Source organism: Monodelphis domestica, chromosome 1, assembly GCF_027887165.1.
Source record: "Monodelphis domestica isolate mMonDom1 chromosome 1, mMonDom1.pri, whole genome shotgun sequence".
Classification (NCBI taxonomy): domain Eukaryota; kingdom Metazoa; phylum Chordata; class Mammalia; order Didelphimorphia; family Didelphidae; genus Monodelphis; species Monodelphis domestica.
Window position 1 is genome coordinate 207,170,875 of NC_077227.1, and position 24,871 is coordinate 207,195,745.

Here is a 24,871-nt window from a genome sequence, read left to right on the forward strand (position 1 = left end):
GTGGAGAACAGTCTGTCACTATCCTCTAAATCACAATGTTCCCCTAGAGATTGGGGGGAGCTGGGGGTCCTATCTCCAGCACTGGGGCAAAAGACCCCTAGGGTGGGGGGAGGTGGCTTAAAGAATGAGCATGAAGGGGAGGCCTGTTTAGGGCATAAGGGAAGTAAGGCTGGGGTTAGAATGAGGAGAATCAGGTAGGGCACACCGCAGGCCATCAGGGGATGAGATGCTAGCCTAGTGTGGGATGACAGAAATGAAGAGAACCAGCCTTAACAGAGAAAGGCCTCGGGGAGCAGCAACATGGCTCCCCAGTTCCCGGGAAAAAAAGTCCTATCGAGCAGCTCTTGCTGCTGACAAGCCGGACCCCCGACCCTTTCTTTCGGGTCCCTTACCTCCCTCCGCCCCAGCCTCGTGCCTCAGCCCGTGTCCAGCCGCAGCAGGTTTGAGTGAGGCAGGTGGGAGGGGGAAGGGGGAAGAGAGATAAGGAGGGGGAGGGGAAAACCAGGGAGAGAGAGTAGGGGGAAGGAGCGAAGAAGGTCCCCGCCCCTGCGCATAGAGAGCGTCGCGGCCTCACACTGTCCCCTCTTCAGACAAGAGCTTCGACCCGCCCCTGCAGTGCTGGGGCTCCGCCCCCTGACGAGATTCAGCCAATGAGCAGCCTCATCCATAGCCCTTTAAGAGCCGCGCACTCTCCCCGCCGCAGCCTGGCTCAGGCCGGCCTAGCGCGCCCGAGGAGGTTTCCATGGAGACTGAGGCTGGGCCCGGGAGGCCTGCCGGCGTTGCCATGGAGACAACTCCCGGGCTGGGGTTCTGCAGCCCCGGCGCGCGGTTGGTTCAGAGCCCCGGGGAGGTGCCGCGCGAGGCTGGGGTGGCGGCCGCATGCTGGGACCCGCAGAAGCACTCCTTACTCATCGTGATCGGAGACATCGGCACCGAAAGCCAGCTTCGGGCCGTTCGGGTCCACCTGGAACAAGGTGAGAACCATGGTCCCGGCTGTGCTCAGTGCATCCTCTGCCCCATGTTGCTAGTCTTATCTGCATCGTTTAATCTGTGCATTTTCATCTTTCATCTCAAATCTCCACATCCCCTACATCCCGTGCATTTCATTTACCTACACCATTTACCTAAGGCATCTTCCTTCTCAGTTCTATACATCCTTCATATGACCCCAGCTTTCCCCAAGGGTTAACCACACCTAACTTCGCAAGCCTTTCCGCACTCCCCACTGCTGTCCCGCAGTCTCCAGAGGTTTCTGTATTGCCCCTCACGCCTCTCCGGGCTCCGCCCCCTCTCTCCCCCTCCCCCGTGTCCCGCAGTGTCTTAGGACCTCTAATCTTCCCAATGGTCCCCTTCTCTTCCTGGAGAGTTTTAAACCAGGCGCAACAATCAGGTCCCAGGTCAACCTCAGTCATGATCCCTGGAAAGTGGAGGAAACACCAGGACTCTTCGGTTGTCTCTGATAGTTCTCTGAACCTCTGGGAACTAAGGAGCCATCTAGGGACCATGGTACGACCTTCTGGGGCCTATGGCGCAGCACTGCAGAGACACCACCTGCGGGGGGGACTCTCAAGCTGCTGTAGGGTGGAGCAGAGGAGGGGGTAGAGAAGGAGAGTCTAGAATCAAATAGCTGAAATAAAGCAGGAATGACAGCAAAGTGAGGTCAGAACTGGCTTTTTGTTTTTGTTTTTTTACTTTTAAGCATTAAGAAAACTTTTATAGAAAATTCCTAGATAAAAACTCATTCTTGGCAAAGTTTATGCCATCCTGGAATAGCCTTGAGAAGGTAAAAGTGAGGACAGATTAGAGGTTTTCCTTAGTTTTGCAGATATACAAGTGAAGCTGATCTCTGAAATTGTATTCCTACCCCTTGTGCATGCCTTGAGGCTCTTTTTCTTCCTGCGTCTGCTACTTCTCAAACATTGACCATTTTGACCCCATCTCCCTCTCCTTCTGTCTCAGGGATTCTCTCATGGAACATTGACTTATCTGCCTGCAACCTGAATCAGCAGCTGAGACTCTTCATTACCCGGCACTTAGCCCACTTCTCCTCAGAGGTCAAAGGTCAGGTCTATCTGTAATCGTCTATATCCCTTGGGGTAAGGGGCTGGACAGATGGGCAAGATGTGGGTCTTGCTATTGGGACTTCAGTCCAGGAAGGGCTGGGCCTTCTGGGAATTCCAGGATCCCTGAAACCAATGGGGTGGTGCCTAGAGGGATACTTGGGGGAGGGAGGGCAGTGGAGATCTGGCTCAGCCAGAACAGAGGGATGATTTGGTGACAATTGATAGAATGACATTCATTAGTCCTATACATAGGAATTGGATACTTCTCCGATTTTTAAAAAAATAATTTGCTGTGAAAAATCTCTTCCCTTCCTACCTTCCTCTTCTCCTTTTCCCACCTTCCATCCTTAGAGCTCCCAATCTTTTCTATTGCCTAGCACCTTTCTTCTGGTCACTCACACAGTTCATCTACCAATCTGTCAGTCAGTCAACAAGTATTTAAATGTTTACCATGTGCTAAGCATTGGGGATAAAAAGAAAAACAAAAATAGTCCCCGTCTTCAACCAGTTCTCTTGTTCCTCCCATTTGGATTTTTGGAGATCAACTCCTGTCAAGATTGATAACTGAAGCCCTAGGCACCAAGGTGAGGTAGATCCTATAGGTCCTGAGTAAATCAGATGTTCTTAGATCCATTGTTACAGGGCTAGTCACATCCCAGGGGAACAGCTAACTCATAGAACAAAAGTCAGATGTTATCATTTCTTGCCTTATTGGATTGGAATTGGGGTTAGAAACTTCAGAAAATTAGGAACTCTAATTCTTAGTTATAAAAGCATTTTCATAGATTCCTAGGAGGCATCTAGGCCTAGGCTGTGAGGAGATGAGATAATGAGCAATCTCAATATAAAAGCACTAAGAGCCATAGCTCAAAAGAAGCATGAGTAGGCACATTATTGGCAAAGTATTGATATATTGAGTTCAAGTAGCTGTAACTTCATATATTTATAAAACAATGGTTGCAAAATCACTTCATTTGATTATAATTCACAGCCTAACAGTCAGCTTCTAAATTAACTAGTGTGTGGATTATCCAAAATATTCCTCCTCCTCCTCTTCTTCCTTTTCCTATTCTTTCCTCCTATTACCTGCTCACTGACACCTCCAGAAATAGTGCTTTTTTCTCCTCCTCTTCTTCTTTTTCCTATATTTCCCTCCTACTACCTGCTCACTGACACCTCCAGAGATAGTGCTAGAGAAGGGAGAGAAGAAAGTTAATATAATCAGTTCCCTATTATCAAATATGAATTGGTATATTTGGTGGATTATCTGCAGTAATTTTTTTTAAATCCCAGGCCGACATTCCTTGGACACTCAACATTCTTTTGGGCCACATACTCCCTGTGCTGTCAGAGGTTGCATATTTGAGGAATATCAACTAATTTTAATACCAGGATAAATAAGCAAAACATAATTAGATCAATTTGTCTTCTAAAAATAAAACAATGCATTTTGAAATAAAATGTAAATGGTTTTTGGATGACCTGTAGTAGATTATCCACACCATCACTTCTACCATTAGCACTGATAAGAAAAAAAAAGTGTCTTGCTACTTTTTTACTACTGGATGCTCTGACAAAAACTGAACAGAAAGGAAGAGTAAAAACTATTACCTAAATTGAGGTTTGGAGTTATCTCTCTGTCTTAACTATCCATGATTAATTATCATTCTCTTATAATTATAGAGACTTGATAATAATAACAATGTCATAATAATTACATTTGTGTCTTGCTTTTTTACATTTCACAAGGTGCTTTTTGCACTTCTTTTTTACATTCTCAACAATCCAGTGGAATAAGCAGGCATTACCATCCTCATTTTATAAATGGGGAAACTGAAGGCTGGTTTCCTGATTCCTAAATTGCCCAAAGTCACAGAACTAAGGATTAAAACTCTGTAGGTCCTCCAAACGGAGTATAGGCTGTGTCAGGGGGCAGCTCCGTCGCTCAGTGGATAGGGAGCCAGGCTTGGAGACAGGAAATCCTGGATTCAAATATGACCCCAGACACTTTCTGACTGTGTGATCCTGGGCAAGTCACTTAATCCCCATGGCCTAGCTCTTCCAGCTCTTCTGCCTTAGAACCAATACATAGTATTTATTCTAAGACAGAGGGTAAGGGTTTTAAGAAAAAAAGTTTAAAAAAATGAATAGACTGTATTGAAGGATAATATAAGAAATACAGCTCATAATTTAAACCAAGCAACTGAATCACATACTTAAGTCAGGACATAAAGGAGCACAGAGAATAACAGAATGAGACACATACAACAGAGACACAGTCATACTTAGACACTCAGACAAAAATGCAAATACTCAGCCCAGCCCAGTTTTCTTCAACCACAGGCTTTGTCCTAGCAATTAGGCTCATAGGAACAAGTCTTTTTTTTCCCCTCTCATAGAAAGTACCAGCATACTGGTACTATTTTAGACATCAACATTTGTTTGGTGGCAGATCAATGTCCACAAGGATAGGGGTGGGGTGTCTTGGGGAATTTCCAGGAAAAAAAAATAGATACTACTGAAGACAGTCCCAGACAAGTCAAACACCCTCAAATACCAATAGAAATACATACTACATTCTCACCAGCTGTCTCTGAGATACCAGCCAGTCCAGAGCAGCTGTAAACACTTCACCCCTATGCCTGGGAAATCTATGGGATAGCAAGGTACAGATGAAGTTCTAGGAATAGAAGAAACCCTGTAAATCACCTCATCCAGTGAACTCCTTTTTCAGATAAGGAAAGTAAGGTCTGGAGTAGAGAACTATCTAATTTAAAGTCACACAGTGAAGTTATTGGCCCAACCAAGGCTAATACATAATAACATATATATTTTAAGTTACAGTGTCTCATCCCCTGTGCTCATCCTGCAGCCCACTCTGGGGCTTTTCCCCTGCCCTCTTCCCTCTACAAGGGCATGGCACAATCCTATCCAAGAAGCTGCTAAAAAAAGATAGAAGTTTATATTCTAGGAATAAAATAAGGGAGCAACATCCTCTACCCCTACAATTCTTGGGAAGAGTCTCTGGGAAGAGAGGTCATCCTTAAGAAGGAAACAATGATCATCTACCTTAGTGCCTTCTGGTGGTCAGAGAATGTCACTTATCCCAGAGGATAAGTGCAAGCTTTGTGGAACGTAGAACCAAAATGGTGACCTGGTACCTGCCCTTTGGTGAATAATGACAGTTCATAAGATCATAGTGTTAGAGTGGGAAGGGACCTTAGAGATCATCTAGAGCAAGGCCCTAATGTTACAGAGGAGGAAACCAAGGGAGGTCCAATGATTTCTTCAGGGTTACATAAATAAGATGGCAAGCCTAGGATTCAAATCTTGGGTTTCTGGCCATAAATCCAAGCATTCATTCCATTGCACAACAATATTTTTTTTTCAGTCTTTTTAGCAAAACCCAGAATCAAATAAGAGTTTGGGGTTAGGATGATCTTTCTATTTCTGACTATTTGCAAGGGGTACAAGGTTATAAAGGGGGAAAAAAACCCAATAATTCCAAGGTTGATTATATGGGATGGTGGTCCTGGTCCACTGGTTTTCAAGAGCAGAGATAGTCCTTGGAGTCCGAGAGCTAGGAAGGCTTCCAGATTCTCTCCCAAACCATGCCTGCTCCTTAGCAGGTAGATTTATCTACTCTCCAGACACCAAAGTCAGGGGTCACAAGTGCTGTGTGACAAAGCAGTACTGACCTGGCCCTCTGGAATCGACAACATCACCAAAGCCTTTCTGAACCCCCTCTGTAGAATCCTTTGTGTTCCATTTAATACAATGATGTGCTTTTTGAAAAAAAAAATAGCGTTTAAGTAGGCATATATCTTCCTAAGTCTATAAGTTTTTGCTCTGCTTTCTTCAAAATGTCACTCCTGGGTGGGTGGAAGCAGAGAGCCAGCTATAGGAAAACTTGTCAGAGCTGAAACGGACCCCAGAGTATGTCCCTCACTCTTTACTCAACACAAGGTCCTTAGATATATGTCTGGGTGGAGCAGGAAGTGGGTAAAAAGTGCTTTTTAAATGCTGTTGGGGAATGGGAATGGAAGATCAGTCCAGAGGGCTTTTCTTGCTATTATTCGTATTGGTGGTGGTAAGAGCCCAGCCCAGCCAGCCTTTTGCCTTAATTTTCCATGTTTTACCTTCTTTACCCTGCTCTTTTCTGTCCCTACTACACCTCTACCCTAGGGAGAGGGGGAGCAGCTCCCCCTATTCCCGCACCAGGGCTATTTTGCATCCCTGGATCTGAACAGGAACCCCTCCCCCTTACTAGGATACTCCATGACTCAGCTCCTCCTCTAACTGCATAGTTACGAGGGGGATGGGAGATCCTGGCCATCCAGGACCAGGGACTGATTTGCTTTCTCTGACCTTCTAGTACTTGTTCTCTGAGGTTCCGGGAGAGGCGATTTGGGGGAAGGAGGTGCCACAATAGAGCAGAAGGCAGCAACGGGAAGGATGAGATGATGCAGGGGAAATGGATACGGTGACAAGGAGAGGCTAGGAAGGAGGAATGATGGTTGAAAAGAGGAGAGGAAATAGCACAGCGAAGAGCCTGAAGACTGCAAATGGAACAGAGGCATTAAGGTTCCATCAGCTTTCGTTCTGCCTACTTACGGGGCATTTCACTAAATGCAAGGCTGAGAAAGGACCGCAGGGATGCAGAGACCAGACCCAGAGGCAGCAAAACAGGGAGTGAACCACCCCCACCCCCAAGTTTCTCACTAACATCAGAAAATTTACTGTCATTTTTTTAAGTGGAAAGAATGAATACATCTTAAAGCATAACTTATGTGAATGATCCACCTAAGGTAAAAAGAAACTTGAGAAGTGGGTTCCAGCATGGGAGTCCCTCCTCTTGATATGTGCTGGGCAAATCATTTAAGCTCCTAGTGCTCTCAGGCAACTCTAACACTCTTCTTGCAAATGAGTGGCCAATCTCCATTAGTGGGGAGAGTTTCCAGACTGAGAAATCTACTTTTGTGATTTTGGGCAAATCCATTAACCTTCCTGAGCCTCAGTTTCCTCGTCTGTAAAATGAGGAGATTGGACTAGGTAGCCTGTTCAGTTCTGGGTCCATCAACCTGTGATCACAAGTCTCGACTCCTCTCCATCCCCACCTCATCCCCTTCAAAGTTGATAGGCCTGGGTCTGACCCCCCCAGGAATTCTCACAGAGGGCACAACATTGGATCAGGCTCCTTTCATCACACCCAGTAAATGGAGAATAATGAACCCTGGAGGCAATCTGTAACAGTTCCTAGCCACACCTTTTTAGACTTCACAGGTTGTCGCCTTAAGCCCCTGCTATAAGAGGGGCCTTATTGGGGGCAGCTGGGTAGTTCGGTGGATTGAGAGCCAGGCCTAGAGATGGGAGGTCCTAGGTTCAAATCTGGCCTCAGACACTTCCCAGCTGTGTGACCCAGGGCAAGTCACTTGACCTCCATTGCCTAGCCCTTACTGCTCTTCTGCCTTGGAGCCAATGCACAAAATTGATTCTAAAACAGAAGGTAAGGGTTAAAAAAGAGAGAGATGGGCCTTATTTCCCTTTACTCATGAAGCTTTGCATTTGGTTCCCTCTTACCAGCTCCCCCACTCCCCAGTGCTGTCTTGGCTCTATCTCTCTTCCTCCCCATCTTTCTTGGCATCCCCTCCCCTCCAGTCTTTGTCTCTTGCTCCTCCTGGGACATGGGGAGTGCTCCCATGAACCCACCAAGGGTAGAGCAGATGGTGCCTGACCGAATGGGGGAAGGGACAGTTGTCTTCTGCTCCTTTGTGTTCCCTCCCCCCCCCCATGCCTAGCAGTCTTGTGCATATTAAAGTTCAATAAATACTTCTTAATTGACAGAGTGGGAGACAAGTCCATGCTGGGAGGGCTGGAGTGGGGAAGGGGGTTGTATCTCTTGCCTTCTTATGGCCCCTGGTTCCCCCCACGCACACACCCCAGACCTCTTTCCCTCAGAACCTCCCCCAAGGACTCGAGAAGTGGAGTCACTTAAGCAGCTCTGACACTGGGTGGAATTCAGTGAGGGTATGGAAAGAGTTAAGACTCCAGCGCCTCGTCATGGATCCAGCGCCCCATCCCCGCCCTGATCCCGCCTACCTCCCCCCAACCAGCCAAGTCCTCCCCCCCCCAAAGTGCTGCAGACTCTTCCCCATCGCTGCCGGTTGGGGCCGAAGCCACCCGCCTCCATGAAGGCCCCCCTCCCACACCCCAGGGTAGGAGCCGGACCGGAGAAGGAAAGGGGAAGGGAAGGATGAGGATGGGGGGATCGGTGGGCACCGGAGGAAAGGCAAAGGAGGAACTGGGGGTGAGGTGGAGAGGGTAGGACAAGGTGGGGAGAAATCATTTGGGACGCTGGAGGCTAGGGATGGGGTAGAGACCGGCCCAGGGATGGTCCGAAGAGTAAGGAATTCAAGGGCGGGAGGCTGGGGAGGACCAGGACTGGGGCAGGGGAGCAGCCCAGCCTGTGGCGGTGACAGCCCTGGTACCGAGCCGGTGGAGCTGCGGGGCTCTGAGGCTGAGGGGGATGCGGCATGGGACCCTCACTCCTGGCCCTCCTCCATCCCTTAGCCGCCCGGGATGGTGCAGACATGTAGGGCAGAATCCTGGGTGTTTGGGGGAGGGGAGAAAGGCTGGTATCGGGAATGTGCCTAAGTGGGAGGGTCCCTGAGCTTCAGCTGCCAGATTTCCCAGCTGCTGGGGAGGTGGGGGGTAAGGAGGGAGCGGAGATGGCACTGCAATGTGCTTCTGCATGGGAGGGAGTACTGGGGGGGGGTGGAGGGGTGCCTGGGGGAGGGGGTCCTTGAAAACGTGGCAGCGGCGTCCTTTAGGACCGGCAGTGTGCAGCCGCTCTCCTTTACTGTCATTGAAGGCCAGTTCTAAGCTTCTAGAACCTCTTCCTTTCCCTGGCATCCCCGGAGGCCCTGCCCCCGGACTGGCTGGAACCCGGGCTGAGATCCGGAGCCTCACCCTCACCCTCAGCCGCCCTTACTCTCCCAGACCGAGCCCTGGAGGTTTCCACGCCAGTCCTTTCCTACGACACCTCGGCAGCCCCCGCCTCGTCTTCGCTTCCCCTTCCCCAAACAAGGGTCTTCTCTCTGAGGGGCGCACTCTGTTCCTGCGTCTCCCACACACTCCTATCCCTCACCCCACCCCCCTTGCAGAGACAGCCAAGAAAATGACTTGTCATGGTTGGGGGGGGGGGGGTCGAGGGAGGAGAGAGAGGAGAGAGAGGAGGAGCCGGAGCGAAGCACTCACACACACACACTCACACACACACACACACACACACACACACACACACACACACAGACACTGCGGCACACTGCAGCTGCCGGAGCCATCCCCCCCACACACCCGGCCTTACTGCGGAGCCACCTGCCCCCTCTGCTGCCCCGTCTCAGCGCCCCACCCCGCCTCCCACCCAGAAACGGGCCCCTCTGTCCCTGAGCCAGGGAGGCTGTTAGGGAGCCTTTCCTGAGGGAAGAGGAAGAATGGGGGAAGGTCCTATCCCTAGGCCGCTCACGCCCGTGAAAGGGAAGAGGGGCCGGAGACCGGCACTCCTTGGGCTGTGGGAAGTAACTGGAGTTCTGGGAATGATGGAGACAGAATTGGGAGGGACGGGCTCTTAGGGACCAGGAGTGGAACTGGACCCGGAGAAGACCAGCCAGCAGAACAAAGGAGAAAGGGAGGAGGGGTTCGGATTGATTTCTCAGGGTCAAATAAGAACCCCGAAGTGTGGGGCCAATCAGCCTGTTTCTTTTTTACCTTTTTGATGGGAATGTATGACCTTTGGTGTGGGAGCAGAGGGGAGAAATGGGGTGCCTCAGGTTCTTTCCGTCCAGATAAATTATGGAAGAACCTTAAAAATCTCACAACCCAACCCTAGATCACACCTTTGCTCCCAGACCATCTCCAATCAGCTAAATAGAACCCTCCCCCGCCATCCCCCTCCAGTCCCCTTTCTCCCTTTAAGATTCTTTATTCCTAAATCATTTGGAATTTTTTAATCTCCTCCATATCTGGATTTCCTACCCTTCCCCCTCATTCATTTTGGTCCTGATATTAATATTCCTTCCAAATGGCATCTTAAGGTGTTGAGTCATATGCATCTTTCTTAGAAATCCCCTTATTCAAATCACACTAGCTTGGGGAACTGTAAAGGGCAAAAGGGGCCTGGAGCTAAGAAGGGGAAGGATTCCACCTTAATGACCCCTTGCCTTAGAGACCCAGGATAATTCTGCTGCTTCCACAAAATATATGATTCAAAGGCCAAGGGGGAAGCATAAGGGATGCTGCTTTTTTTTTTTTTATTCTTCAGCTGCTTGACCCACAACCTGATGTGTCTACCCCGGTGGCTTGATTTCTTGCTAAGATTCCAAGAAATTAAATCGGATGTGAATTTGGAAATGGGGATAAGGGACTGGAACATTTTCTTTCTCTCCTGGATTCCTTGGCTAGTTCTCAAATTCTTTGCAACCCCTCTCTACCTGCTCTTTGCTTTCTATGCCTCAGCAGCCTCAGCACAGGGAAGGGAGCTGAAAGAGGATCAGAGGTGGGAAAAGAGAATCATCGAATCACAAAACTTGGACACTATAAGATCTAGAGATTATCTAGTTCCTGTCCCCTCATTTTACAAGTGAGGAGATTGAATAAATGACTTTTCCAAGGTCATACTGCTCTTTCAGGACAGAACCAGCCCTAAAAAACAGGTCACATTGCCTTCTCGGACCACTCCCTGCCAGGCTTCTCAGGAAGGTTTTATCCAGCTGGAACTCCTAGGGATTTCAGAAAGTGAAATGGATAGGAAAGTTCTGAGACTCTGTTTGGTGCTAGGGGAACTGTATGTATTGGGAATTGGGGTGTCTGGTGTGCTCACAGAACAGGATAATGGAATAGAGCCATATTTCTATTTCTAAACTGTCAAACTTGGGGGTATAGAACTGTTAAAAAAAAACAACCACAACCTTTACCTTCCATCTTAGAATCAATACTGTGTATTGGTTCCAAGGCAGAAAAGCATTAAGGGTTAGGCAATGAGGATTAAGTGACTTGCCCAAAGACACACAGCTAGGAAGTGTCTGAGGTTAGATTTGAATAGAGCTTTTCTAAAAAGAATACTAGAAGTGGGATGGAGGTGAAGGAAGAGGAAGAAATCCCTAGGCACTGCTCAGATGCCATCTTCCCATTCCTTGCTCTGTTGAAGGTATAAAAATCCATGAGAGGATACAGCTGATGGGAGGGAAGCTGAGTAAGGGTCATGGTCTTGGGGGCCTCCCAGCTGGGCCCCCTACCCCCAGGCAGCACCAGGAGCATAGGGCTCGAGTTGGACAAAGGCTCCTTGTCAACCAAAGAGTCAGAGGCAGGAGTCCCAGTAGACAAAGCATTGGGTGGGAGGGTAGAGGGGGAGGACTGGGAATATGTGTGAGTGACTAGAGGAGAAAGGAGATAACCAGTTTGGAGGGGGCGAGCTGGAGAGAGGTATGGTAGCAGGCCCTCAAGGGGATGATAAAAGGAATGATTTTTTTTTTAAGTCAAAGTGATTTAAAAAATATTAAAGGAATGATAAAAATAATAACTTGCATTTATATGGCACCTACTAAGTGCCAGGCACTGTGTTGAACAGCTCCCTTAGTTTCTTCATCTGTAAAATAGGGACAATCATAGCACTTACCTCCCAGGGTTGTTTTGAGAATCAAATGAGATAATAATTATAAAGCCTAGCATATGAGTGTTAGTTAATTTTTTTTAAATGTGTCACATGTATTGAGTGCTATACAAATGTTTTCTCATTTGACCCTCATAACAACCCTGAGAGGTAGATGCTATTATTATCTCTAATTTACAGTTGAAGAAACTGAGGTAGTGATTTGGTAAATGTCTGAGGCCATATTTAAACTCAGGTCTTCTTTACTCCAGGCCCACCACTCTATCCGCTGCACCACCTTGATACTTCTAGGAAAGGAGGGGCCAGCTACAGAGGCCTAATATGCTGTAGTCTTGATTCAGTCAGCCTCTTTTCCTTCCAAAATTCTCACATTCTAGAGTATCCTACCTCTTCCACCCCTGTCCTCCCAACTCCATCATGCTTTCTTTCTTTTTTCTTTCCATATTATTCATTTTCATAAGTGAATAATCTTAGGACCAAAAAAAAAAACCAAATCATAAACCCAAATAAACAAGTGATAAATCATTTGTTTTCATCTGCATTTTTACTCCAATGGTTCTTTCTCTGGAGATGGATAGCATTTTTCGTGATGAGTCCCTCAGAATTGTCCTGGAGCATTGTATTGCTTGCTCATAGTAGCAAAGTCTTTCACATTTGGTCGTTCCACAGTATTTCAGTTACTATGTATAATATTTTCTTGGTTCTGTCCATCATGCTTTCATCAAGACAATTATTTATCTTTTCATTTAATCTATCCTATATCACCTCCTCCCACCTTCTTCTGTTCCCTTCCATTTCAAAAATATTCATTTCCCCATCACAGGCCAAAGGACCCTCTGTCATCAAAGTGAGACCCTGGAAACAGTCATCCTGGTGAACCCCAATGCAGGGAGCATCAGCTCTGAGGTGAGGCAGCAGTCTTTTCTTCTTAACACTGAGATAACCTCTCTCTCTACCTCCTACCAGGTGGCTAGGAGTCCCCAGACTTGACACCCAGTTCTTCCTTTCCCACCATCTCTGGTCTTCTCTCCCAGAGGTACTATACCAACCCCATGCTCAATCCAAAATGTATGTACATAAAAGGGATCGGGGTACCTCGCCACAAGACTGAATAAAGTAAAGAGAAAAGCTACTGTGCCTGTGTAGTAGGGACCAAGACAAGTTCAGGAAACTGGGAGGAGCAGCTTGACATGAATTAGGAAAAGAAAGGGGGGGAGGGAGGGAGGGAGAGAGGAAGGGAAGGAGGAAGGGAGGAAGGAAGGAAGGAAGGAAGGAAGGAAGGAAGGAAGGAAGGAAGGAAGGAAGGAAGGAAGGAAGGAAGGAAGGAAGGAAGGAAGGAAGGAAGGAAGGAAGATGGAGCCAAAAGGTAGGTTTTGCCAAATCCTCTACCCCAATGCTTTACGCAGAAGTTTTATTAGGAAAATCCATTATATAATGAACCCCTGGGGGATATCAGTGGTAGACAGGGGAGGAAATACAGGTAGTCAATTCAAAGAAACATTTTTGATATATAAAGTTTGGACAAAACACCAAATTGCTAAATTCTCATTACTGGTAGAGTTCATATATTTTATGGCTACGAGACAGGAAACAATTGAGGAGAGGAGAGATGGCTTTTGTAAGCCTAGACCAGGTGTGCCTTTGTAGATGCAATTCCAAGGATGGCTGTGATGCTCAATGGGAATGCTAATGCAAACACCTGCAGACCAGGCCAACGGTTTGTACATTTCATTTGTACCTGTAAGTCCTTCTTGCCAAAGAACATATTTTTTTAAGAATTTGAAAATTATCCTCAAAATTAATTTAGATGGCTAGGACCTGGTTAATTCATGAAGTTTCATAATGCTGCCACAAGAGAATTGCTTCTGCAACAATCTCTTGTTTCTACTGAATCTTTTGCCTTTACCTTGATTCAGTGTGATGATTCCATCATGGTACTTCATTTCTAGCAGTTCCTACAAAAGCACAGTTGTCTCTTTGTTCATTTTTTACTTCTTTCTAGGTTTACTCCCTCCTTAGCAGCCCATCAGCTCACAAGCTGCTGATCCTGAGTGGACAGAGTTCAGAGCCTGGTGGGGACCTCATCCTACAGAGTGGCACCTACTCCTACCAAAATTTTGTCCAGGTCCTTCACAATCCTGAAGTGAGTTTCATTTTGGAATATTGGATAAGGGAACCTAAAAACAGGCAATCACTAGGGACCTGGGGATTAAGAAGTAGAGATACACAGAATGTATCTGAAGGTTCTTAAGCTGTTTGGTTGAGAGGAAAGAGGAAGGAGGGAGGTGGGGACTCTGGTCAGAGGTGGAACCCAATTCCAGGTGAGAGATAGGTCTGCTCCAGTGACCTTGACTAGGTTTTTCTCCCCTTCCTTTAGGTTGCACAACTGCTCAGCAACAGAGACCCCAGTGTTCAGGCCTCCCTCACTGTGTCGTGCTTGGGTGAGGGTGACTGGAGCCGTCTGGGCCAATACAGCTCCCAGGAAACCTTGCACCTTCGGCTAAACCCAGAACCCACATTGCCCACCATGGATGGTGTGGCTGAGTTTGCAGAATATGTCTCTGAGACTGTGGATGTGCCATCTCCCTTTGACCTGCTGGAGCCCCCCACTTCTGGAGGTTTCCTCAAGCTCTCCAAGCCCTGCTGCTATATATTCCCTGGTGGCCGAGGGGATTCTGCGCTTTTTGCCGTCAATGGTTTCAACATCCTGGTGGATGGCGGCTCTGACCGGAAGTCCTGCTTCTGGAAGCTGGTGAGGCACCTGGATCGCATTGACTCGGTCCTGCTCACTCACATAGGTGCAGATAACCTGCCGGGCATTAATGGGCTGCTGCAGCGCAAGGTGGCGGAGCAGGAGGAGGAACAGTCCCAAGGCTCCAGCAGCTACAGTGACTGGGTCAAGAATCTTATCTCCCCTGAGCTTGGGGTGGTCTTCTTCAATGTCCCTGACAAGCTGCGCTTACCTGATGCTGCCCGAAAAGCCAAGCGGAGCATTGAGGAAGCCTGTCTAACCCTGCAGCACCTGAATCGTTTGGGCATTCAGGCAGAGCCACTGTACCGGGTGGTCAGCAACACTATCGAGCCACTGACCCTCTTCCATAAAATGGGTGTGGGCCGGCTGGATATGTACGTCCTCAACCCTGTCAAGGACAGCAAGGAAATGCAATTCCTTATGCAGAAGTGGGCTGGCAATAGCAAAGCCAAGACAGGTATCGTGCTGGCCAACGGGAAAGAGGGCGAGATTTCAGTGCCCTACCTCACTTCTATCACTGCCCTAGTGGTCTGGTTACCAGCCAGTCCCACTGAGAAGATTGTACGGGTGCTTTTCCCTGGGAATGCCCCCCAGAACAAGATCCTAGAAGGGCTAGAGAAGCTTCGTCACTTGGATTTCCTCCGCTATCCCGTGGCCACACAGAAAGACCTGGCCTCTGGGTCTGTACCAGCCAACCTGAAACCCAGTAAGATCAAACAGCGGGCAGACAGCAGAGAGAGCCTTAAAGCATCTGCCAAGCCTGCTGTGGGTAAGCTGGCCAAACGGGAGGAGGTGCCTGAAGAAGGGGCAAAAGAGGCTCGATCAGAACTGGCCAAGGAGCTGGCGAAGAGTGAAAAGAGGGTAAAGGAACCCCCAGAGAAACCTCCAGAGAAGGCAACCAAGACTGAGAGGGTACGGACTGAGTCCAGTGAAGCCCTGAAGGCTGAAAAGAGGAAGCTGATCAAAGATAAGACTGGGAAGAAGCACCTAAAGGAAAAGGTGTCAAAACTGGAGGAGAAAAAGGACAAGGAGAAGAAGGAGATCAAGAAGGAGAGGAAAGAAATCAAGAAGGAGGAGGGAAAGAGGGAGGAGAAAAAGGATGCTAAGAAAGAGGACAAGAAAAAAGATGCTAAACCAGAACCCAAGAAATTTTCTAAGCCAGACCTGAAACCCTTTACTCCTGAGGTACGAAAGACACTATACAAAGCCAAGGTCCCAGGTAGAGTCAAGGTAGAAAAGAGCCGGGCAGTCCGTGAGAAGGAGGTGTCCCCTCCAGCCCAGAAGGAGGTGACACCACCCCCAGTAGTCACTGCACCAAGAGAGCTGGTCCTATCCTCACCAGAAGACCTTACCCGGGACTTTGAAGAGATGAAGCGTGAAGAGAAAGTTTTGCTCGAACAAAAGGATGCAGACCTGGAGGTGAGTACACCCCCTGCTGAAACTCGGGAAGAAGAGCCCCCCTGTATGACTGGCCCAGGGGTTTTGCCTCCTGGCCCAGGCCAGGATCAAGATGACACCGTGAAGGAAGAGAAAGAGGTTGTCCCAGAAATCCCTGAAGGATCCACATGCCAGATCAGGAGTCCTGGTTCTGGAGCCAAAAAAGAGGAGGGTGAAAATGTTGGGGAGGTCCAGGAGGGAAAGCAAAGGGAAACTGAGAGGTTGCTAGAAGGAACAGAGGCCCCAGAGGATAGTGAACCAGAGATGAAGGAAGATGTGATTGAAAAAGCTGAACTAGAAGAAATGGAAGAAGTACCTCCATCAGATGGAGAGGAGGAAGAAGAGGAGGAGACAAAAGCAGAGGGTTTCTACCAAAAGCACCATGTGCAGGAATCACTGAAGGTCACCTCACAGGGCAGGGAAGCCCTTGGGAGCCGAGAACCACAGGTGAAGGCCCCTGAGAAGGAGACATCATCATTCCTCAGCAGCCTAGCTACTCCTGCAGGAGCCACAGAACATGTCTCTTACATACAGGATGAAACCATCCCCGGCTACTCAGAAACAGAGCAGACCATTTCAGATGAGGAGATCCATGATGAGCCTGAGGAGCGCCCTGTCCCGCCTCGGTTTCCTCCAGGTACCTATGACCTGCCAGGGCCTGATGCTCCCTGCTCCTTTGACACGAGCCAGCCCATTGACAGTTCTGTACCTCCTGCCCCTGCTAAGGGCTATGGGGCCCCAGAGACAGAACTCCTCACTTACCCTCCCAACATGGTGGCTGCCCCCTTGGCTGAAGAAGAACATGTGTCCTCAGCCACCTCCATCACAGAGTGTGACAAGCTGTCTTCCTTTGCCACATCAGTGGCTGAAGACCAGTCAGTAGCCTCACTCACAGCTCCCCAGACTGAAGAGACAGGCAAGAGCTCCTTGCTGTTAGACACGGTCACTAGCATCCCTTCATCCCGAACTGAAGCTACTCAGGGCCTAGACTATGTGCCCTCTGCCGGTACCATCTCTCCCACCTCCTCCCTGGAGGAAGACAAGGGCTTCAAGTCTCCACCCTGTGAGGATTTCCCAGTGCCCAGTGAGACTGAGAGGAAGGGAGAGGTCTCAGGAAGGGGCCTGCCTGGAGGAGGAGCTGCAGAAGAGGAAGGAGGGGAGGGAGACGAGTCTCCCAATGTGGAGCTACCAGAGAAACTGCAGGATCATTATGGATCCCCACTCTTTGACACTCCTGGACCCACCCTCCACTCAGGGGAGCCAATTCTTGGGGAAACAGAGGAGCGCTGCTTCAGCCCTGATGACAGCACAGTCAAGATGGCATCACCACCCCCATCAGGCCCACCCAGTGCAGCTCACACACCCTTCCACCAGTCCCCAGTGGAGGATAAGTCAGAGCCTCAGGACTTTGATGAAGCAGTTTCCTGGGGAGAGGCTGGACGAACACCAGGAGTTGGCAAGGAAGACAGTTCTAAAGAAAAGCTCAAATCAGAAATAGTGGAAAGAGAAGTAGAAAAGGAGGAGCACACCCCAGGTGTCAAGAGCCCTCCAACCCAAGAAATAGCCATGGGTAGTATCTTGGTGATGCCAGAACAGGGCAAAGCACCAGAGAGTCCAACCCTAATTCCTGGTGCAGAGACCCTTCCTAGAGGTCTGGGGGCTTCACTCCAAGAGGCAGCCAGCCTCCAAACGATTGAACCACTCCAGGTTTCTAGAAGAAGCCCCTCACTGGAAGATACTGAGCCCCTCTCAATACAAAAGGCAGTCTCCCCAGACACTGCCAGCAAAGGACCTCCTTCACAGTCTCCTCACAGTTTAGCAGAACATGACCTACCTAAGGCTGCCTGGCCAGAAGTCTCCCCTGAGGATACCAAGTCACTTTCTCTCTCAGAAGAGAGTCCTAGCAAGGAGACCTCTCTAGATATCTCCTCTAAGCAGCTGTCACCTGACAGTCTAGGTACTCTCCAGTTTGGGGATCTGAGCCAAGAAAAAGAGGAGAGAGTGCTACCAGGTGAGCATGCCACTCATCACTTGGCCCCAGAATCCAACCTAGCCACAGGGCCTCCTCTCACAGAAACATCCCTAACACACACTGCTCAGACCCATTCCGTAGATGATAGTCCAATCCAAGAGACATCTGCCAGTCACTTCTCTCACACTGAGAGTGTGAGTCTGAGAGACTCATCTGAGACAAGTCTGAGAGACTTGAAGCTTTCTCCAGGAAAGACCCCAACCCTGGGTCAGGACAATCTGATCCTGGATAGCTCCCTCACTAAAGGCTCTAAGCTCTTTCAGAGTCCAACTGTAGAAGATATGGCCCCACAGTGGGAGGATGAGGCCCTAGAGCAGGATAAGAAGGCCTTAGAGCAGAAGAGAAAATCCCCAGAACCCAAGGATGAGGCTGGGGAGCTGTATGAGACCTTTGAAGAGAAGGGCAAGGCCCTAGAGAAAGATAAGGGCCTAGAAGAGAAAGGCAAGTACTTGGAGGAAAAGGATGGGGCCCTTTTGGAAAAAGGAAGGGACTTGGAGAAGGGCAAATCCTCAGTAGAGGACAAGGTCCTGGAGAAGAGCAGGGCCATGGAAGAGGATAAGGCCCAGGAGAAGGATAGGACCCTAGAGGAGACCCTGAAAGAGAAGGATAAAGTCCAAGAAGGGGAGGACAAAGCCTTGGAGGTCTTAGAACAAAAGATCCCAATCTGGGAGGACAAAGCCCTAAAGCAGGAGGATAAATCATCGGACAAGGTCCTAGAGCAGGTCAAAATGCTGGAAGAAAATCAGATCCTAGGAAAAAAAGACAAGGCTCTAGAGCAAAAAGATAAGATCTCAGAAGACAAAACCCCAGAAAAGTGCAAGACCTCCATCTTGGAAGACAAGTCCCAAGAGCAGGAAGAGAAAAGTTGGAGGGAACGGGATAATGCGAGTGGAGAATGGCATGGCCCAGCCCCAGCCAGGGAGGCTCCTGTTGGAGAACAAAAAGAGACTACTCCACAGTGGGAAGACACAGCCCATGAGCGAGACAGGTACTGGCGAGAACCAGAAGATCGGGTAATGGAAGAGGAGACATACTGGAGGGAGTTGAGTTGTGAGAGAAAGGTCTGGTTCCCCCATGAACTGGACAGGGCCCCTGGCCAAGGGGCTAGACCACGTTATAGTGAGGAACGGGAGAGCACCTTCCTTGATGAGGGACCAGATGATGACCAAGAGGTGCTCCCTCTGGATCATACAACCAGGAGCCCTTGGATTCCAGATTATAAGAATTTCCAGGAGTCATCACCACAGGGTGAGCTGGAGATGGAGCGTTGGCTCTCAGAGTCCCCTACTGGCCTCCCATCAAAGGAGGACAGGGTAACTCGTTCTCCCTTTGAGATCATTTCCCCTCCGGCTTCCCCACCTGAGCTGGCTGGGCAGATGGGTTGCTCAGTTCTGGATCATGTTGCTGCTCCTTCAGTCCCAGGCCAAGAGACTCCTACTCTAGAACCCAAGCCCATGCCAACTACCCAGAAGGAGCCTACTACACCTTCATGGCTGGCTGAGATTCCCCCATGGGTCCCCAAAGAAAGACCACTTCCCCCAGCACCTCATTCTCCTGCTCCAGTACCCCCCACCCCTGCCCCAGAGCCACTCCCTTCAGCCCCCTTCTCTTGGAGTATGGCTGAGTATGACAGTGTGGTGGCTGCGGTGCAGGAGGGTGCAGCCGAGTTGGAAGGAGGGCCATATTCACCCCTAGGAAAAGACTACCGAAAAGCTGAAGGAGAGGGAGAGAGTGGAAGGGAGACTGGGTCTTCTGACAGGGGTCCTCAAAGCTCAGAGGTCTCAGAGGCCAGGGAGTGCCCCACAGCTAAGGAGCCTGAACAGACAGAGCCAGAGCAAAGGGAGCCCACACCCTACCCTGAGGAGAGGAGCTTTCAGTATGCTGACATCTATGAGCAGGTGCTTCTGTCTGGCTTCAGTTCTGCTTGTCCAACCAGGGAGCCCCCACTGGGTGCAGTGGGAGACTGGCCCTCTAGAATCTCAGCCAAGGAAGAGGCAGCTGGCCGGCACACCTCTACAGAAAAGGAGCTGTCATCTCCAGCCTCCCCTAAGGACAGGAGTACTGACATAGCTTTCCACTACGCAACATTTCCTGGACAGGGGGCACTGAGGCAGGAACTTGAGCAAGAGCAGGGTCCGGAGCCTAGTCCCATCCCTCCAGCTGTGCCTCCCCGTGCTGCTGCTCCAAGTAAAGCTCTTACCCCCCCTCTGGATGGAAATATCCTGAGCTGCAGGCCCGAAGAAGTAACCCTGTCCGCAAAGGAGTTAAGTAGAGGGCAGGCAGAGAGATGGAATGAACATGCCAGTGACTCTGAGCTGGAGAAGGGAGCTCGAGAGCCATCAGAGAAGGAAGGCTGGCCCCTAAGTTCCCCATCCCCTATCTCTGCTGAATCTTCTGTATCCAAGGCTGGCTCTGAGGCACCTCCCAGTACTTCTACTGGCTCACCCCCTGCCCCGGCTCGGCCTAGCCTGGACTTTCCTGCCTCAGCCTTTGGTTTCTCTTCATTGCAGCCAACTGCCCCACAGTTGCCCTCCCCAGCTGAGCCTCGATCTGCACCCTGTGGCTCCCTTGCCTTCTCAGGGGATCGGGCACTAGCTCTGACCCCGGGACCCCCAACAAGGGCACGGCATGATGAGTACCTAGAGGTGACCAAGGCACCTAGCCTAGACTCCTCACTACCCCAGCTTCCATCCCCCACCTCTCCTGGGGCTCCCCTCCTGTCCAATTTGCCCCGGCCTGCCTCCCCAGCCCTTTCGGAGGGCTCCTCATCTGAGGCTACTACTCCTGTCATCACCAGTGTGGCTGAGGGCTTCCCCCTAAGCCTGGCCTCTGAGGAGATGGAAACAGAAGCAGAACCAGGAGGCAGAAGTCTCTGGGACTTGACTGCCTTGAGCCCAGCCCCTCCTGCCACACTGAGCCCTGCCCCTGCCCCTGCCCCTACCTTGTCTGGGGACATGGATGATGGTACCCTACCCTGTCGCCTGGAGTGTTCTGGAGCAGTTACCAAGGCACTGGGATCCTGTTCAACCCCATCCAGGGATTGTGCAGCGAATGGCCCTACTGAGGCCAGCCCCAGTCCCCCAGGGCTCCCCTTAGCCAAAGAAGTTGAAGAGAAAGCTGAGCTTCGCCCAGACTGGGAATGTGGAGCCTGGCCTGAAGGAGCGGAGAAGTGCACCCGACCAGCCACACTGTTATCTCCAGAACGGCCCTTGTGTCCAGGGGGATCAACGAGGAGCAGGCCCAGCAGTGCCTCCCCTGAGCCAGAATCTGGGCCTCAAGGATGTGCTGCTGAGTCTTGGCCCTGCAGTGGAGAGCTGTCCCCATCTTTTCTCAACCCTTCTCTGCCCAGGTCCGTTGATGACAGCGATCTTTCCACAGAAGAGGCACGGTTAGTTGGGAGAGGGGGCCGGCGCAGGGTTGGGGGGCCAGGAGGCATTGGGGGACCAGGCCCTGTGGCTGATGAGACACCTCCCACTTCTGCCAGTGACTCGGGCTCCTCACAGTCAGACTCCGATGTCCCCCCAGAGACGGAGGAGTGTCCCTCCATCACAGCTGAGGCAGCACTGGACTCAGACGAAGATGGTGATTTCCTTCCCGTGGACAAAGCTGGGGGGGTCAGTGGGGCACACCATCCCCGGCCTGCCCATGACCCACCCCCAGTTCCCCAACCTGACCCACACCCACCCCCTCCACGCCCTGATGTGTGCATGGCTGACCCTGAGGGGCTAAGTACAGAGACTGGGAGGGCTGAAAGGCTCCGGGAGAAAGAAAAAGAGAAGGGGCGGAGTGGGCGAAGGGCCCTAGGCAAGGCCAAGCCAGCCTCCCCTGCCAGGCGTCTGGATCTTCGGGGCAAGCGCTCTCCCACTCCAGGGAAAGGCCCCACGGAACGCACCTCCCGAGTCCCACCTCGGTCCCGTACCACTGCAGGCCAGGCAGCACTTTCTGAGGATAAGGATGGACACAGCATTCTGACCAAGGGCATGGTCAATGGGCTCAAGACTGGTTCAAGTAAGTAGCAAGAACAAAAGGAAGAGAGTTGGAGCTAGGGTTAGGCATGGGGGAGTTGGTGCCTGAAAGTGGTAGAGCAGAAGTGGAGAGCCAGTGACAGGAAGGGAGAAGTGGGGTCTGTTTTTGCTGCTTGTTATTATAACCAAGAATCCTGACTTGTTTCTCTGTCTATAGCTGCCATGAGTCAGAAGGGTGGCTCTGGCCCTCCAGTGTATGTGGACCTTGCTTATATCCCTAATCACTGCAGTGGCAAAACCGCTGACCTTGACTTCTTCCGCCGAGTGCGGGCCGCTTACTATGTGGTCAGTGGGAATGACCCCGCTAATGGAGAGCCAAGCAGAGCTGTCCTGGATGCACTGTTGGAGGGCAAGGCACAGTGGGGAGAGAATCTGCAGGTGAGTGGAAGCAGGAGCTGGCAAAGAGTGACTAGTAAGCCCTAGTTGTGACCAACTTTGCCCAAAGCAGAGACAGAACCTAATTTGAATCTTTCCAGGGACCTTTGGGGCAGAAAAAAAAAACCACTGGATTTGGGAGGATACAAAGGACAATGAAACTACCAACTATTGCCACACCCCCCCCCCCAAAGGGCTTTTACTCTTATCCATTCTTAGAAATTATCCTATCATTCTCTTACTTCTCCTTGGCATGTTTTTCCACCCAACCCCATCCCTTTTCAGGTAACTCTGATCCCTACCCATGACACAGAAGTGACCCGTGAATGGTACCAGCAGACACATGAGCAACAACAACAGCTGAATGTCCTCGTTCTGGCCAGCAGCAGCACTGTGGTCATGCAGGATGAGTCCTTCCCGGCCTGCAAAATCGAATTTTGAAGGGACCACTTTCCCCTCCCTTTCATATCCCTTTTCCCAGCTTTCCTAGAGAATGGCTGAGGCCGAGTCCTTTGGGAGTGGGGGACTATGGGAGCTGAATGGAGCAAGATGCCTGGGTTCTGGGGGCTGTGTTGAATAGAAGGCATCATTCTTCCTTCCCCTCCATCCCCAATAGACAATGCCTTCTTCCTCTTTATCCACATGCCTGAGAGAGGTCTCAGAACCAAAGGATTTCCTCAGAACCAAAGGGAACAGGGAGGGGGGAGGGCACAAAGTGGGGACAGGGGAAGTTTGCTTGCTGAGTGGAGACCTTGGCATAACTCGCTTTCCTCCAGTGCTATCAAAGGCTGGAGTTTAGAAGTGGAAATAAGTACTGGACCCAGGATTCTTATGGAGAGCTCTGTCTTCTTGCTTAGAGGAAGATCACTCCCTACTCCTGGGGGACCTCCCTATCTCAAAAGTATTTATTTGCATCCCAGGACTTCCAATTATAATTTATTATATGACCTGGGGTCATGATGTCAATTAAATTCCCAGAGCTACAACCCTGTCTCCCACCCCCTTCCATCCCTTAATTCTGGCAGGAGTTGGGGGTAGGTATATTGCTGCTACCCTGCCCCCAGGATCCCTTCACATCTGAATGTCTCAATCTAAAACTTGAAGCTCTATTGACCAACAGGCCAAACTAGAGATGAGGGGAGGTTCTATTTCCCCTATCAGCCTCTGCCCCTCATCAGCAGGCAGCAAAGGCAGACATCTTGCCTCTATCCCATTTGTATGCCAAGGGCCTAGTACCCAGGCCAGGCCTGCTGGACAGCAGAGGGGATGGGGGAGGAACCAGACCAGCCCAATCCCAGAGTTTTCCCAAGCCCCTGGACTCCATGGCATATTCCCTCCATGCTACTGCCCAAACCTTTCCTGCTTGGCTTCTATGCATGTGGCCATCTGCGCTGGCCTGGTGTGTAATGGGTGAAAAAATGCCACTGCCTGAACCCTAACATTTGACACCCCAACATTGTGCAATACCCCCAACATCTCCAATACCCTACTACCACCCTGTAGCTGAGATGGGGATACCTCCCTAACCCAGAGTTCTCAGAAATTAGAGCTGGGAGTTTGTGGAAGCCATAGCAGGAGTGTTGGTTGGGGGGAGTGGGAAGTGCAGGGGAGGTGGTGAAGCTAAACTTCACTTCATCTCTGCAGGATCAAAATAGTCTGAACATGGCACCTTAGGAAAAGCCCCCCCCTCCCCGAAAGTTCATATGCTGCCCTGCTAGCCTGCTGCTGAACTGTGAGGCCAAGACCCTGACATAGTTGGTTGTCTGGGCTCAGCTCCTGTCCTGAAGGAAAGAATCAAAATGTCATTTTCCTGCTCCATCCCTTTGCTGCTCTGCTCTTCATCTGTGCCCAACCTTTCTTTCCCTGTCCTCACCCTGGCCCCCACACTCATTTCCCCACTGTTGTAAAGGAGCCACCTTGAACATTAACAATAAACCAACTTTGTGGCAGTTACCCCCTGGGCTGGCCAGGCTTGTGTTGACTTTACCTACTGCTTGGTCTGGGGACCCCAGTTTCTTCACTTCTGTTCTTCCCACTATTGCCCCTTCTCCCAAGGAAACTTAGCTCTCTTGAGTCTTAGCAGCTCCAAAGCAGGGAATGGCCAGAAGCTTCCAAAGAGGGATGGGATGTCCCAGTGCCCCACTGTACTGAGAACAAGGAGAAAAGCTTGCCACATAAAACAAGTTTATAGGTGGGGAAAACAGTCAATGACACAACTTGGGAAGTCTTGAGAATGGGATTTAGAGTCCAAGGAAAGGAGAAACTGATGGCTAAAAATGAACTAGGATTAAGGCCTACTTGTAGGGCCCCTTGCTTTTTACAAGACCCAGAATCTGCTAGGGTTTAGCTCCTACCATGATCAATCAAGTGGGGAGTTATAACCATATAGACTTGCAGTAAGTGAGGGGAGGAGAGAGAGAAGCTGCAACTATTTAACAGGGACTTTCACTATCCTAGGAATAGTTTTGATATTTGCATTTGGAGGAGGTGGCAAAGAGGACAATGTTTCCCTAAAATAGT

General features: G+C 50.1%; 2 protein-coding genes across 5 annotated transcripts in view; one reads left to right on the forward strand and one right to left on the reverse strand.

The window, feature by feature from the left end:
• TP53BP1 (tumor protein p53 binding protein 1) overlaps positions 1–568 on the reverse strand; it is a 210,370-nt gene extending 209,802 nt beyond the window's left edge. The window contains exon 1 of the mRNA XM_056810349.1: positions 393–568. The gene's annotated coding sequence lies outside the window, so the exon portion shown is untranslated. The remainder of the gene's footprint in view (positions 1–392) is intronic.
• On the forward strand, positions 28–24,304 carry MAP1A (microtubule associated protein 1A). 4 transcript variants are annotated; one of them, XM_007472438.3, is made up of 8 exons: positions 691–974; positions 1,960–2,061; positions 12,554–12,636; positions 13,733–13,873; positions 14,108–21,339; positions 21,436–21,959; positions 22,134–22,354; positions 22,637–24,304. In XM_007472438.3, exons 1-8 carry the CDS (start codon positions 743–745, stop codon positions 22,790–22,792), a joined length of 8,691 nt encoding a protein of 2,896 aa, XP_007472500.2. In that variant the 5' UTR covers positions 691–742; the 3' UTR covers positions 22,793–24,304. The 4 variants fall into 4 exon arrangements, with proteins under 4 accessions (XP_001365434.3, XP_007472500.2, XP_056666325.1 ...); XM_001365397.5 differs by having other exon boundaries at positions 28–974; positions 14,108–21,959; XM_056810347.1 differs by lacking the exons at positions 691–974; positions 1,960–2,061 and adding an exon at positions 8,126–8,278.
• The last annotated feature ends 567 nt before the right edge of the window (positions 24,305–24,871 follow it).

Bases quoted from the DNA above. Each gene is read 5' to 3' on its own strand.
- MAP1A (XM_001365397.5), top strand. From the start codon at position 743: ATGGAGACTGAGGCTGGGCCCGGGAGGCCTGCCGGCGTTGCCATGGAG. The intron at 975-1,959 runs GTGAGAACCATG...CTTCTGTCTCAG, and splicing joins TCGGGTCCACCTGGAACAAG to GGATTCTCTCATGGAACATT. The intron at 22,355-22,636 runs GTGAGTGGAAGC...ATCCCTTTTCAG, and splicing joins AGTGGGGAGAGAATCTGCAG to GTAACTCTGATCCCTACCCA.